The 15,163-nt window shown below is 51.4% G+C and overlaps 1 protein-coding gene across 3 annotated transcripts in view; it reads left to right on the top strand.

Moving 5' to 3' along the window:
* The window catches only part of Cdh22 (cadherin 22), a 65,846-nt gene extending 52,380 nt beyond the window's left edge, over nt 1–13,466 (top strand). The window contains exons 8-11 of one of the 3 annotated variants that reach the window (XM_020168102.2): nt 2,287–2,408; nt 2,523–2,640; nt 8,320–8,571; nt 11,917–13,464. In XM_020168102.2, the coding sequence (XP_020023691.1) occupies nt 2,287–2,408; nt 2,523–2,640; nt 8,320–8,571; nt 11,917–12,470 (1,046 nt within the window). In that variant the 3' untranslated portion in view covers nt 12,471–13,464. Of the gene's footprint in view, nt 1–2,286; nt 2,409–2,522; nt 2,641–8,319; nt 8,572–11,916 lie in introns of all 3 variants that reach the window. The other 2 variants (XM_074074885.1, XM_074074884.1) reach the window with 2 other exon arrangements.
* The last annotated feature ends 1,697 nt before the right edge of the window (nt 13,467–15,163 follow it).

Here is a 15,163-nt window from a genome sequence, read left to right as displayed (position 1 = left end):
TCGAAAGAAAAGGTAGAGGCCCCAGTACAACCCATAGCAGTGGTGCAGTGATAGGGGTCTCCAGCACTGGGGCCAGCACTCCAAGAGGGTGACTGCCCACTGAGCGGCCATCCTGCTCTCAGGTCCCCCTTCTGCATGGCAGCAGGCTCTCCCTCTACACCACCCCAAGGCTCCAGCCAGCTTCACCCTCCCTCTCCCTCAGCTGGGAGTCAGGCACCGAATCCTGGCTCTGGGTCTTGCCCTCCCCTCCTCCATCCTCCCGAAAGCACCCCCCATCTGTCTGTTGAGGTTCTCTGGCAACACACTCTTAAAAATAACGGCTCACCCTGCATTCCCAGTCACGACTCCCATCCCTCACCCCCGGAAGAGCCCCTCTAATTGCTGAGGAGGCGGATCTGGGTGAGCTGAGAAGATAAGGTGTCCCCAGCTGAGGGGAACTCCAGAGTGGGGTCAGGTCTGAGCTAATGAAGGACTCCCCGCTCCTTTCCCTGATCCAGGGAGGTGGCTCCACCTGCCTTCCAGTTTCCATCTCTCTCTTCAACAGCACACGAACAGCCACAGTCAGCATCCACCAGGCCCCTGAGTTCAGAGAAGGAGGCAGCTGACCAGCCCACTCTTCCCAAAATTTGTGGGGTGCCCAGCTGCCCCAAAATAGCTCCCTGCCAGCCCGGCTGGGAGCTTTGTGGTTTCCTCCCAGGGACACTCCTGAGGTCAGTGGCAGGTGAAGAAGATCCATGGTGAGCACATGGCTGAGACAGCTGAGAATGGGGAGCAGAGAGCTCTTGGAGGCCCAGGACAGGCAGCGACACTAGAAAGAGCCAACATGCAGGGCGCTGCTCAGAAACCAGCTTGGGATGAGGTATTCTATGTCTAGTCTTTTCAAGGATGTCAGTTTATTTAACAAATGCTAATATAGTACTTTTACATGTTGAATACATGACTTTAAGTGCTTTATAGATATTAGCTCAATCTGTCTCTTAACCAACCTATACTACTAGACCTTGCAGGTAAGAAAACTGAGGCCCACAAAAGCCAAGTGACCTGGGTTAGCTAAAACAGCTACTCAGTGGCAGAGTTTGGATCAGAACTACCAGGCTCGAGTCCTTCCACTTAATCACAATGCCCTGTTTATTTCTCAGATGTGGAAATTGATATCAGAGCCGGGAGGGGCTTTCCCAAGACCCAGGGTCAGGGTCTCAGCCCATGCCTAGAATCCAAGCCTCCCTCAGTCCTGATCCTTTCAGGATTCATTCATTTCTTTCTCATATGTGGTTGAACAAATAAGAAACTCATATCCCACTATGCTGGGGACCCAGTGATAATTAAGATAGGCCTTGCCATTGCCAGATGTGATAGCTCATGTCTGTAACCCTAGCTACTCAAGAGGCAAAGATCAGGAGGATTGCAGTTGGAGGCCAGCCCAGGCAAAAAGTTTTTGAGAACCACTCTCCCATCTCAACCAATATGGGTGTGGTGGCACACACCTATCATCTCAGCTTTGCAGGAAGTCTAAAATAGGAGGACCATGGTTCAGGCCTACCTGGGCAAAAAGCAAGGCCCCATCCCAAATTTAACTAAAGCGAGAAGGACTAGTTGTGTGGCTCAGTGATAAAACACCTGCCTCACAAGTGTGAAGCCCTGAGTTCAATCCTCAGTATTTCCAAAATACAAATAAAACATAAAAGGACCTTGACCGCTCAGATATCCCAGATGACGATAATAGGAGTGGTCACCTGTTGGTGGTGGTGATAGAGGGAAGGTGGTGGCAGGAGGGTGGTAACAGTGATGAGCTTAGTACTTGTGGTGGAGGGGCGATGACCCACTGGGGTGATGGTAACTATGGTTACTGATGGCAATGGTGGTGTGGATGGTGAGGGTGACACTGATAGTTGGTAGAGACAGTGATTACAAGGTTAATGGCAGCAGTCACATTGGCTTCATGATGGTGGTGGTGGTGATGCTAATGGTTGTAATGGCGTTGGTGATGGTGCTGGCACGGTACTGGTGTGTGAGGTGTTAGGAACCATGGTGGGACTGCAATGGTGCCAGTGTCAGTGGGAATGGTGGGAATGGTGACAGTGATGTTGGTTGGATGGGGGTGTTGATGATGGTGGTGGCTTGCTCACTTCAGCCCTAATGTCCCCAGTCCTGCTTCATGTATCAGCTTGGACAACCCAAAAACTCTCATCACTGTGACCCCACTGCCTAGCCCTGTCCTGGGAGCAGTGGGGCTTGTCTGGCTCCCACCCTCCATGCTCCCACCCTCCTCCTGTGCTCTTATTACAGACAACCAAGCTCAGCTTTCCCGGGCGTCCCTACAAATCCGAATCCTGGATGTGAACGACAATCCCCCAGAGCTAGCCACACCTTATGAGGCAGCTGTATGTGAGGATGCCAAGCCGGGTCAGGTACCACTGAGGGGCTAGGGACCTGGGCTGATGCCAGGCCTGGTCAGGTTACCTGGTAGCTGGGCCCAGGATGGCCTCAGCCTCAATGTCAGCCTTGCTGTCCTCACCCCGCAGCTCATCCAGACCATCAGCGTGGTGGACAGGGATGAGCCCCAGGGAGGGCATCACTTCTATTTCCGCCTGGTGCCGGAGGCACCCAGCAACCCTCATTTCTCTCTACTTGACATCCAAGGTAAGTTGCCTGTGAGCCACCAAATCCCAGGATGCATGGAGAGAGCGATTTGGCCTCCCTCTTTCTTGGTTGAGGCACCCAGAGGGCCAGTGTTGAGTCAAAGATCACAGAGTCTGGGCCCAGCCGGGGCTGTTCTTCAGCCACTGGCCAAGCCATGAAGAATGAGCAGAGGGTGGGTAGGCTGTGGAGGGGGGCATCCCACGAGTAGGCAATGGGGTGGGAAGATCCAAGGGGCTGCCAGAGTAGCGGCTGCGCCAGCACCCAAGAAGAGCTTCTATTGTAGTGAAGGTAGGAAGGGGGCTGTGTGCACACTCCCCACCCTGTGAGTTCAAAAAGGCTTTCTCCCACTCACATTTCTCCTGGCATCCTCACAGCCATGTTTCAGGGATGAAACAGTCTAAGAGGGAAAGGGTCCTGCCCAGAGTCCTGCAAGGAGTTGGTGGTGGGCTGGAGGTGATGTCCACGCCTGTTCCAGGTACAGGGGCTCCCAGACTCACCTCCCCACCATGGAAGGAAGCTGTCCATCCAGTCTGAACTGAGTTCTTAGTGAAATCCATCCTCTGAGTTCCTCGTAAAGTTGACCTTGGAACCTTTAGGGAATGGGCTGAGGGGAGGCAGGTGCCAATAGACAGGGAGTCAGGGCCCCGGGTCTGACTCAGCTTAGCTAATGGTTGTCTGTGCACCCTTGGCACACATTTACCCATCACAGAGCCTCAGTTTTACCCTCATAAAAAGGGGGCTGATCACCACCTTGAGTGGCCCAGTGGGAGGAGAGCTACCTAGGTATGTTGGCAGCACCTAGAACATGTGAGTTTCTAATTTAACAATTATTTATTGAGCACATTACCGAGCATTACAGAAACACAGTGCCTATGGGCCAGGCTCTGCTCTGGGCCCTGGAAATGCAGTGGCAGACGGAACAAAATCCCCACAGTCATGAAGTTTATATTCTAGTGAAGCAAGACAGAAATTAAACAAATAAATAATATGTTGGGGATAATAGTTGCTAGTGGAGGGAGGAATAATGTAATCTCCACAAGAGCCTGGACTTTTTGCTCATTGCTGCATCCTGTGTGCCTGTAGCACATTGTATGTGTTCAATAAAATTTGTCTCATGAAACTGAAAAATGAAGGAGGATGAGAATGGAAGCTACTTTAATTAGGTGGGAGAGGTCTGGAAGGCCTCTCCCATGGGACCCATAGTGAATAGAGATCTAGAAGAAAGTGAGGAAGTGAGCTATGCAGATAACTAGACCAAGAACCATGCAGGTGGAAGGAGCAGCAAGTGCAAAGGCCCTGAGGTGGGAACAAAGGTAAGAGAAAACAGGAGACCTGCATGGTTAGAGCAAGTGAGAGACAAGACTGGAAGGAAATGTAGTCAGAGGTCCTGGGGTCCAGCCTCTGTTAGTTCCTTTGGGCCCTGCAATTAATTGGTCTTGGGTCACCCCCAATGCTCTGCAAAGGCCTTAGTGACCTCTGAAGCCCGACCCATCTGTAGTCCCAGGAGCCCTCCTAAAACTATTTAATGACTAACATGACAGCTGAGATAACCAATCAGAAAGGATGCTGACCACAACCTGGAGGGATGCTGGCACCCCTGCTGTGCCTGGCATTAATCCCTTAGATCGTATCAAAGTTGTGAGGCTTGCAGGGAAAAGCTGAAGCTGCAGGAAGGATTTGGGGGCTCAGAGCTACAGTTATTTAAACCTTTTTGGAAGTATTTCAGTATTTTAAGAACCAGCCCAGTCCAGCCCAGTCATCACTCCAGTGGCATCCTGAGCTGGCCCCAGGAGAAGTAGATAGTCCTGGCTCACTAAGTTCATAAGTCTTTCCAACCCCAGGGCCATGAGGTTCTACCCAGTTATCTTTGATTAGAGACCCTCAGAGCTCCCTGCAGGTGTGACCACCTGGTGTAAGCTCCAGGGACAGGGTGGCAACAGCTGTGGAGGTCAGAGCAGCCACAGAAGGTCTCCTCCTCCAGTCCCTCAGCCCCTTCCTGCAACATGCCAAGCCCCTCCTCATCACTATATAAATATCCTAGGTGACAACAGCTACCCCAACCCATCTGTTTCTTTGTACAAATTTGTAGCCAGTTTGGAAATGTGATTTATAAATATTGCTTTTGCAGCCAGGGATTGACACTGATGTATGTCAGGCCAGATGGATGGATGCAGCGCTGGGCACAGATCCCACCTAGAAGGGTGGGCGGGGCCCCGGGGCAGCCAGCGGCTTCCCCAGCAATAGACAGCTGCTGCCCAGGAGGGTGGCTAAATGGGCTCAGGGATGATACCTGGGGAATCCCTTTCACAGGATGGAGGAGGAGCCGGGGCCCGAGCTCTCAGAACATATGGCTGCATGGCCAAAGACAGCCACCCTGAGAAACAAACATCTCTGTCTTGCTTGGCAATCTGAGGCTGGGCCAGGGCCAGCTGCTTATTTTTCAAATCTGTCTGCTTGTCTGAGTTGCCACTAGTGCTATTGTTCCCCACAAAACACAGACGCTTCCTACCTGTTACCACGTCCACACTTATTTTTAGTTATAATCCTCCTTGAATAGAAAACAGACTCAGCCGGGACAAACCATGTCTTATTCTCGGTCGTGTCCCCAGGGGCTAGAATAGCTTGGACATCTAAACATCTTCGATTAAGATTTGATGCCAAATGAATGAATGATAGGTCACTAGGTCACTTCTTTCCTTAAAACTCAGCAATCCGTGGCTTCCCATTGCTTTTAAGAAAATAATCTAAGAGGTGGACATGATGTTATGTGTATACCTGTAATCCCAGCTATGAGGGAGATGGAGATAGGAGGAAAATGGTCAGGCAAAAGCACGAGACCCAATTTAAAAAAACTAAAGCAAAAAAGGGCTGGAGGCAGAGCTCAAGTTATAGAGTGCTTGCCTAGCCTGAGGCTCTGAGTTCAAACCTCAGTACTGCAAAAAAAAAAAAAAAGAAAGAAAAGAACCCAAGTTCCTTACCAAAGTCAGCCTCCCAAACTTTCCATGATGGCTCCTTCCTCATCTCCAGCCTCAGCTGAACTCATTCTAGCTATTACCCTCAATTCTCCAATCATGGAGGGTTGTTTTCAGTGCCTTGATGTATCATGTCTCTTCCAACCTCAGGTCCTTTGCACAAGCTGTTCTGTTTCCCTAAACGCATTGTTCAAGGATCAGGAGTAATCTTACTTCTTCCAGGAAGCTCTCCCTTGCCCTCCAGGCTGAATCAGGTCCTCTGTTAGGTGCTTTTCCTATACTTCTCCTTCACGGCACTTCTTATGGTTTATAACTGTGCACTAAAGGCTGGGTTTATATGATCAGCATTTGCCTCTGTTTGTAATTTGAGCTCTGATCCAGGACTACAGTTGACTTAGCTCTCCATCTTTTCCAGTGACTACCATAGTGACTAGCACGTAGTGGTTAATAAAGATTTATTGGAAGGAAGAAACAGAGAAAAAGGAGGGAAAGAGGAAGGAACAAAGGGGGAGGGGGAAGGAGGAAGGAAGGAAGGAAAGAAGAAAAGAAGGAAGGAAGTAAAAGGGTCAGTAGATGGATGGGTGAGGGAGGATGAATGGATGGATGGATGGATGGATGAGTGTATGGCAGAGGGTAAATGGATGGATAATGGATAACAGGTAGGCTATGGAGGATGGATGGTTTTACTACATAAATTCAAACCAATCACTTCTCTTGGAGTCTCAATTTCTACATATATAAGAGGTAAATAATGCCCCAGCTCTTGGTTGTTGTGAGGATTAAACAGTGTTATGTATTTAAAGAACTTACGCAGACCTGATGAATAAAAAGCATCTGGTCAATGCAGATGAGACCCACACCATTCCCTCTTTTCTCCACTTGTCCTTAAGGCCCCTCTCTTCACCAGTGGAAGGCAGATGTTTTCACAGCCGGAGTTGGTTCACCCTTTGACAGGAAGGTCAGAACACGAAGAACTGACCCACGACCATCAGTTAGCCTGAAAGTCGTGGTTCATTCAAGCATAGTTCCTCAGGACTGGCTCACAGTGTCAGGACCCAGTTGGGTGGTAGTGAGAGACGGGCACACACTAGCTTAACACAAGGTGACAAGTGCTGTAACAGAACCGTGCATGGCACCTGCATTGTCAGAGCAGTGAGTGGGGAGCCATAAATCCTTCTTTCCCAGGGAAGCAGAGAAAGGAGGGCACAGAAAGGAGGTGACATTTAGCTGGAGCATGACAGATGAGGAATTTTCGTAGGCAAGAAGGTGGAGAGGATGTCCCAGACACTTCATGAGGAAAGGCAGGGATGCCCAGACAGGGAACAGGTATGGGGTGCGGCACAGGGAAAATGGGGTGGAGTCTGAAAAAAATATTAACCAGCATTTATAGATAATTTGCATGTGCTGGGAACTATTCTAAGGGTTATGTGTGATTTATACCATTTAATTCTCATACCTGCATAATGAGGAAACTAAGGTCCAAAGGACCTAAGTGAGTTACTCAAGCTAGTATATGATACACTCAGCATTATATTTTAACATTTGCATGGAAATTCTCAAATGCATATAAAAGTAGCTAGTATAATATAATGAACACTCGCATGCCCGTCATCTAATGGACAATCTTGTCTGGCCTGGACTTCCAGTCCACTTCCTAGGTGTGCCCACGGTCACAAGTCAGTCCTTCCAAGGCTCTTTTCCAGCATTATGTCCATGGTGAGGAAGGCCAGATCTGGGGCAGTGAATTGAGGGCTATTGAGGAAGGGGCTGCTGGGGAAGAGCAGAGAGAGCTGGAGGGCCCCCAGCAAGAAGACAGGTCCTCCTTTGCAGAGTTGGTTGTAAGGAATGGGACAGCAGTCACCTGGGCTCTCACCCCTTTATACCACCATGTTGTATGGAACTGAGGGTGCCATCAATGATTGAGAATCAGGGTGACCTGACTTGTACAGGGCAGGTGTGGAGAAGGCAGAAAGGGGAGAGGAAGTAGGTACCACCTAAGCCTGTGCTCCAAAACCAACCACCCCATCCATTGAGTCCTACCTGCTTTCCCCAGCACCATCCTCTCTGGCTGCCTGTGTGAAAAGGAAAGATGTGGGTAAGGGTCCCAGCCCTGTAGGCTCAGCCTCTTAATAAGAGACCCCTGAGTCAGTGCCAGGACTCTTGATTGACATGAAGGACAGAAGGTCCTTCAGCCAAAGGCAGGTGCCAGTCAGCACTCCCAGTTCTCTCTGATGACCTCAGAACCCAACAAACCATGATCCAAGGATCACAGGACTCCTAGCATCAGAATACATTGGACAACTGGAGTAGAATCTAGAACAAAAGCAGGCTGTTGAGACAAATGGCAAAAAAAAAAAAAAATTAAATAGCCAAGGCCAGGACCTTGGCCCAGCTGGGGACAGAATCTTGGAATAGCTGGGGACAAGATCTTGGCACAGTTGGGAATAAAACCTTAGAAGAGCTGAAAACAGAATCTGAGACAACTGAAAACAGTCTTGGGACAGCCAAGGATACAACTGTGGGCTATGTGGCTGATCTTTGGGGAGCTGGGAGCAGAATTTAGGGACCTCGGGAAACAGACCCATGAATCAGTTAAGAGGCAGCAATTGGGGCATGAAGATGCAAATCTTGAGGTGGAATCAGGAGGTGGCTGAGACAGGCACTGACCTGGCCCCAAGTCACATGCCACCCACTTCTTCTGGAGCAGACAACACAGCTGCGGTGCACACACAGCACGTGGGCTTCAACCGGCAGGAGCAGGACGTGTTCTTCTTGCCCATCCTCGTGGTGGACAGTGGGCCACCCACACTGAGCAGCACCGGCACACTCACCATCCGTGTCTGCGGCTGTGACAGCTCTGGTGCCATCCAGTCCTGCAACACCACGGCCTTCGTCATGGCCACCTCTCTCAGCCCTGGCGCCCTCATCGCTCTCTTGGTCTGTGTCCTCATTCTGGTTGGTGAGTCCACCGAGAGCCACCCACCTGTCCTGATTGGCCGCATTCTGGGGTTTGGATTTCCTTCCCAGCTAGCCCCCATGGGGCCTCCGTTTAACACTCCCACAACACACACAAGGATGGGCTGGCCAGAACCATCTCCAAGCCCTAACCCACAGTGTCCTAAGTGCAGAGTAGTCCCTCGTGGAACTGAGTGCCTGATGCCTACTCTACAGGATTTATATATATGTCAACACTGTCTTATGTCTAGAGTCTTTTTTTCTTTTTTGGTGATATGGGGAGTTGAACTCAGGACTTCACACTAACTAGGCTCTACCACTTAAGCCACTCCGCCAGCCACTCCATGCTCCTTTTTTTATTCTCTATAAAGAGAATGCACAGCCCAGCACCAGTGGCTCATGCCTATATTCCTAGCTACTTGGGAGGCAGAGATCAAGAGGATCGCAGTTTGAAGTCAGCAGGAACAAATAGTTTGCAGGACCCTATCTTGAAAATACCCAACACAAAAAGGGTTGGTAAAATGGTTCAAGTGGTAGAGTACCTGCCAGTAAGCATGAGGCCCTGAGTTCAAAGCCAATGTCACCAGAAAAAAAAAAAAAGAATATACGACTGTATATATGTTCAGGTATATAGTCCTATTTTTTTAGATGAAGAAACTGAGGCTCAGAGAGGTTAAGTGGCTTATGCAAGGGACAGAGGTGGCTTCTGACTTGAACTGTGGTCTTCTCCTACTGTGCCCTTGCTCCTCTAACTGTGCCCCCTATATGAATTTAAACTGGGGGCAAAACCTTGGGACATCTGGGGGAAAATCTTAAAACACTGTATTGGGGGGATTAAAATCTAAACTGATACCAATACCCCCACTTGAACCCAATGCATCCCCAGCAAAGAGATCAAGATTCAGGAGTTAACTGGGAGGCAGGTGGCCATTTGGCTTCTATCACAGCCAGTGTCACCCAAGTACAGAATGGCACTGACACCCCCACCCTGCTTCTAGGGCTTTCAGGAGGCCAGATCACAGACACCAGCTTTGCTCAGTCTCCTGGGAGACATCAGCTGCCTCCCACCCACCACTGGCATGGCTGCCCATCCTCCCAGGACCTGCTGCACCTCCTCAGGTCCAGCCCCTACCAGAGACTCCACACAGACTCCGCCTACCTGGCAGCCCAGTCCCCCTGTCCCTCCCCAGCCTGCAACTCAGAAACCCTTTTTCCAGAGGGTGCACTTTACAGCGGTTTCATTTTCCGAGGCAGTGCAAACAAATTTCTGCCTAATTGCCCACAAACGAAGAAAGTGCACATCAGTGCTCTAAAGGTGACGGGTGGAATCGCTGATCAGGCTTGGCACATCTGTCGCCCACCACCCGCAGTCCCTACCATCTGCTCTCCCGGGCATCCCCTTCCACAGCTCTGGGCCTCCAGCTCCAAAAGCTGCCCATCCATCTATCCCACTTCTCTCCTGACACCTTCCTTCCCTTGTGCCTTCCCTGTAGGCCTGTCCCAGGTCCCCCGCCCCTTCCCTGTCTTAAGCTACCTTGTTAGGTGGTGAGCCAGTACCCTGCCTCATGGCCCTAACAGCTGGCTCTGACTACTGGCATGGCTCAAACTGTTTAGAGCACAAGAGTCTAATCACTGGCATATGTGTCTGTCTGTCCATCCACCCATCTACCCACCCACCATCATTTATTTATATATCCATCCAGTGAGTCCCTTCTATGTGCTAGTGGACACCAGGATCCATCAATAAGAAAAAGAGACTTTTTTTTTTTAATGTGATACTGGGATTTGAACTGAGAGCCTCATGTTTGCCAGGCCCTCTACCACTTCAGTCACACCCCCAGCTCATTTTGCTTTAGTTGACTTTTCAGGTAGAGTCTCTTTTTTGCCTGGGGCTGACCTCAGACCTCAATCCTCCTCCCATGTAGCTGTGATTACAGGTATGAGCCACCACATCTGACTTGTTTTTCAGATACAGTCTCTGTTTTTTTTACCTGGGCTTGCCACAAACCATGATCCATCTCCACCTACCATGTAGCTGGGATTACAATTATAAACCACCATGTCCGGCCCTCAAAAGAGACTTTTAAAAGCCCTGAGTAACTGAAGAAGGTTGCTAACACTGCCATAGTGGGGACAAATGGTGGGGAAAGGGAAAAGATTATTTCAACTTTAAATGTGAGATTCTGTTGGTTAAGCAAGAAGACATGTTGAGCAGGAAACCAGAGGTACAAGGTAGATTTCAGGGAAGTGAGTGGTCCAGGCTGAAGCCAGAGATAGAGGAGGTGTCGGCTTCTAAATAGAACTCAAAAGTCAGGAGACTTCAGGAGAGGGAGTGTGGATAAAGGACCAGGTCTGAGACCTGGGATGTCTGACACTAAGTCTGAAAAGCAAGAAACCTGCTTAGAAGACTGAGAACAAGCTGTCGGCAAGGTGGGAGGGGGAGGAGGAGGAGAATGTAGAGTCCCGGAAGCCAGATGAAGAAAGACAAGAGGGGACAGACCATTCATACATTCACTTGCTCACCCATTCATTCATTCATTCATTCAATAAGTAAATTTCAAGGGCTTACTGCACACCAGGCACCAAGCTAGGGAAATGTTTCATTTCCCAGGTCCTGGTAATCTGGCGTATGTATTTGGTGGGAGGGACTGGGGACAGACATGTTAACTCAGCAGGATCTGTGATAGATCCATGGCTCTCAACTTACAAAATCAAACTGCTGGCTCCATCCAGAAGATCTGAGAATCTGCATTTCTAATAAGTTCCCAGGGGCTGCTGCTGCTGCTGGTCCAGGGGCCACAGTTTGGGAACTAGTGTGACAGTGGAAGGAACCCATCCCATGGGAGCTTGGAGGAAAAGTCCCTAGGCCTGTCCTGGTGCTGCCAAGGGACTTCTTGCAGGTCATGACTTGAGACAAAGCTCAGGACTTCTGGAGTGGACAGAGGAGGGCAAGGGTGAGAGAAAGGTCAGGGTCAAGGACATCTTTCCCACCCCCAGCTGCCCCCTTTACATCCCGGGCAGAGTGCATCTCTTCACAGGGTTGAAAGAGGAGCCCGCAGAGGTTGAATTCAGCCCTCAGCACCCACAAAATCTTTCATACTGCTCTGTTTGTCACCCCCATCCTCGGTGGTGACCTTCCTGTGTTTGCACACCTCCAGAGATGGGCAGCTCACTACTTCCCCAGACAGTCACCTCTGTTCTTAAAGATGGTTGTGAGCAGAAAGTAGGAAATTTGCATGTTGAGACTGAGCCTGCTGGGAGGCGGGGGTGGGGGGGGAGTCTCAGGAATGCCTTGGAGGGGGCGGGGGCCTCGCGACCCTCACCCTGTCCCCTTGTGTCTCCCGTGCAGTGCTGGTGCTGCTGATCCTCACCCTCAGGCGCCACCACAAGAGCCACCTGAACTCCGACGAGGACGAGGACATGCGGGACAACGTCATCAAATACAACGACGAGGGCGGCGGCGAGCAGGACACAGAGGCCTACGACATGTCGGCGCTGAGGAGCCTGTACGACTTCGGCGAGCTCAAGGGCGGCGACGCGGGCGGCGGCGGGGGCCCGGGCGGGAGCGCGGACAGCGACCCGCAGGCCCGCCTGCCCTCGGAGCGCCACTCGCTGCCGCAGGGGTCACCGAGCCCCGAGCCGGACTTCTCGGTGTTCAGGGACTTCATCAGCCGCAAGGTGGCGCTGGCGGACGGGGACCTATCGGTGCCGCCCTACGACGCCTTCCAGACCTACGCCTTCGAGGGCGCGGACTCGCCGGCCGCCTCGCTCAGCTCGCTGCACAGCGGCTCGTCCAGCTCCGAGCAGGACTTCGCCTATCTCAGCAGCTGGGGCCCGCGCTTCCGGCCCCTGGCCGCGCTCTACGCCGGCCACCGCGTGGACGACGAGGCCCCGGCCTCCTAGCCCCGCCTGCCTGCCGTCGGGGACCATCGGGGACCATCGGGGACCTCCCCACCTTCGCATCCTCCAGCGCCTCCCGGCGAGCCGGGGACTGGCCTGGGGCGGACTCTCTGACACTCCCCAGGGGAGCAGCTTTCGGGCCCAGGGTGCAAAGTTAGGACCAACGTCACTAAGTGGAGCAAGACCCAGCCCTGCGTGGGTCTGGAGCTAGGCGGGAGGATGGAGGTGGCGTTGCTGCGAAGAGAAGGGGCTTGGAGGGAAGGGAGGGAGAATACCGCTAAGATGCCCCCCCACCCAGATTTCCCGCATCAAAGATAAGAGGAAAGAAGGGCTGTGCATTTACTAAGCGCCTACTGTGTGCTGGGACGCAATACAGAGACCCAATCTAGTCGTCATAGAAACCATGAGGTGGGGTCCTGCAGGTGCCAGATGGGGAAAGCCCCTCAGAGAAGTAATTGTGACTTGTCCAAGGACACCTAGCCAGTGAATGGTGGACCGGCTAGCACTGACCAAGCTGCATGGCCTTGGGCAAGTCACCTCACTTCTCTGGGCCTCAGTTTCCTCATCTGTCAAATGAGGTTAATAACAGAACCTACCTCGAAGATTTGTGAGGATAAAAAGGGTTCATCTGTGTTGAGGGTTAGGGCAGTGCCTGGCACATGGTAGGTGGTCAATAAATGTTAGCCTTTGTTACTGTACTCATCTCTGTCTTTATTAGAAGCCCAGTGTGTCTGTTTCCCAGGTCTGAGTTCTCTCCCCAGCCCCATGAGCCCTCTGCCCTTTCCCAACATCTCTAAGGAAGGAGGACTTGGTCCCAACTGTCAGCTCCTGATCCTGCCCTGGGAGGGGGACAGAGATGCCCCCAGCAACTCTGGAGGCTTCAGGAGTCTCAGGCCACATTGAAACTAGACCCGGGCAGGGGCGTCAAGCAACAAGTTGAGAAGTTCCAAGCTTGAATGGGGAGGAAGGGCTGGGTACAGCAGGACCTTACCTGTTGTGGGAAAACAGGTCTCCCATCCATGGGCTCCAGTTTAAGAATCCCTGAGCTAAGGCAGATCCAAGTTTCCAGCTCCAAAACCATGATTACAAGATGTAAGTTTCCTGTCTTCCCTACAGCCCCGCCACCAGTGGTTCAGCCAATCCCCATTTGCCCCTGAGAATTCCAGTTCCTGCCAGCCAGGCGTTTCATCAAGGTCATCAACTGTGCAAGCCTCAGTTTCTCCTGTACAGGGTTGCTGAGGCTTGAAGGATATAATGAAAGCCCAGCTCTGATATCAGTGCCTTTCTGACAAAGTGGAATAAACGCTCGTTCGCTTTCTTTTCCATGCTCCCAGAGAGCTTTCATTCATTCCCTGCCCATCAGTCAAGGCAGCTGCAGGTCCTGAGTGCCTTGCCTCTATTAGTCCATCTAAATTAGGGACTGCCAGCCCCAACTCATGGTGAAGAACCTAAAGCTCAGAGAGTACAACCTGCGTAAAGTAGCACAGATGGTGATAGGTTCTGTCTTCCAGTAGCTCAGGACCTGCCTGTGAGTAGAAAGGGTCAGGAGCAGAGATAGCCAACAATAATGCTTTCATGGGGCAGAATTCAGCAGAACAAGGTCTTGGAAATGCTGAAGAAAGACGAATAATTCCTGGAGGGCTTCTCAGAGGAGGTGACGCCAGCTGGGTCTTGAAGAGTAAGCTTGAGATGTACGGGATGGCTGAGCAAGTACCTGCAGAGGCCTGGGTGGGGTGGGGCAGGCAGGAGCTCATGGCAACTTTGGGAAGGATGTGTGGTCCCAGAGCTGATCACGAAGTGGAGGAGCAGTGGTGATGGTGGCCAGGGGGGCAGGCAAGGCTGATTGGAGGCAGGCTGTGTTGGATGCTTTGCTCAACTTGAATACATCCACTGAGGTAGCTGACAGCTGAGATGTGGAGCTAGTGTGGTAGGCCCAAGTGGGGCACACTTGGGAACCTCAGTTCGTGCCGTGTAGGAGCCTTATGCCAGGGCTTCTATAGTCTGCATTACAAACGAGCATGGCGATTTGGGGACAGGGGACGACATGCAACCACCTCTTACCTGTTCGTGGCCCACTCTCGCAGCATGAACTCCAGCAAGGGTCTTAACACTGGTCGTTGCCATCTCCATGGGGGTGGGGCAACTAAGACCTAGGAGAATAAAGTGACTGGAACAAGGTCCCCTCGCTTGTATGGGGCCGAGCTGGGGCAGCACAGGTCCTCTGACTCCAAGTCTCTTGCTTCCATGTATACTGCTTTTCTAGACAAATTCTGACCCTGCCAAAGAGGCTGGAGGCAGGTCTCATGGCCAGAAGGGACACATGAACAAAGAGCCACGGGCCCCTTGAACATCGTTTCCAAACCCCACACATAGGGAATGACTTACTAAGACCACGAGAGGTAAGGATCTTGCCAGGAACAAAGAACCTTCTTCTCCCAGATTGACCTTCCTCCCCTCTGGCTCTACTGTTTACCCGCTGTGTGACTTTGGACAAGGTACTTATGCATTTTGTACCTTGATTGTCTTACCCATAAGGTGCACAGGCTCTAAACCTACACCACAGGGTCATAGTGAGGTTAAAATGCAGCAACAATAGATGGCACTGAGGGTGCTAAGCACCTCATGGGAACTGACTCATTTAATTCCTGATTGATAAGTGAGGAAAATGAAGCATTGAGAGATGAAGCCACTTGCCC

This window comes from Castor canadensis, chromosome 5 (assembly GCF_047511655.1).
Source record: "Castor canadensis chromosome 5, mCasCan1.hap1v2, whole genome shotgun sequence".
Taxonomy (NCBI): domain Eukaryota; kingdom Metazoa; phylum Chordata; class Mammalia; order Rodentia; family Castoridae; genus Castor; species Castor canadensis.
This window is presented reverse-complemented; position numbering and strand designations above follow the sequence as displayed.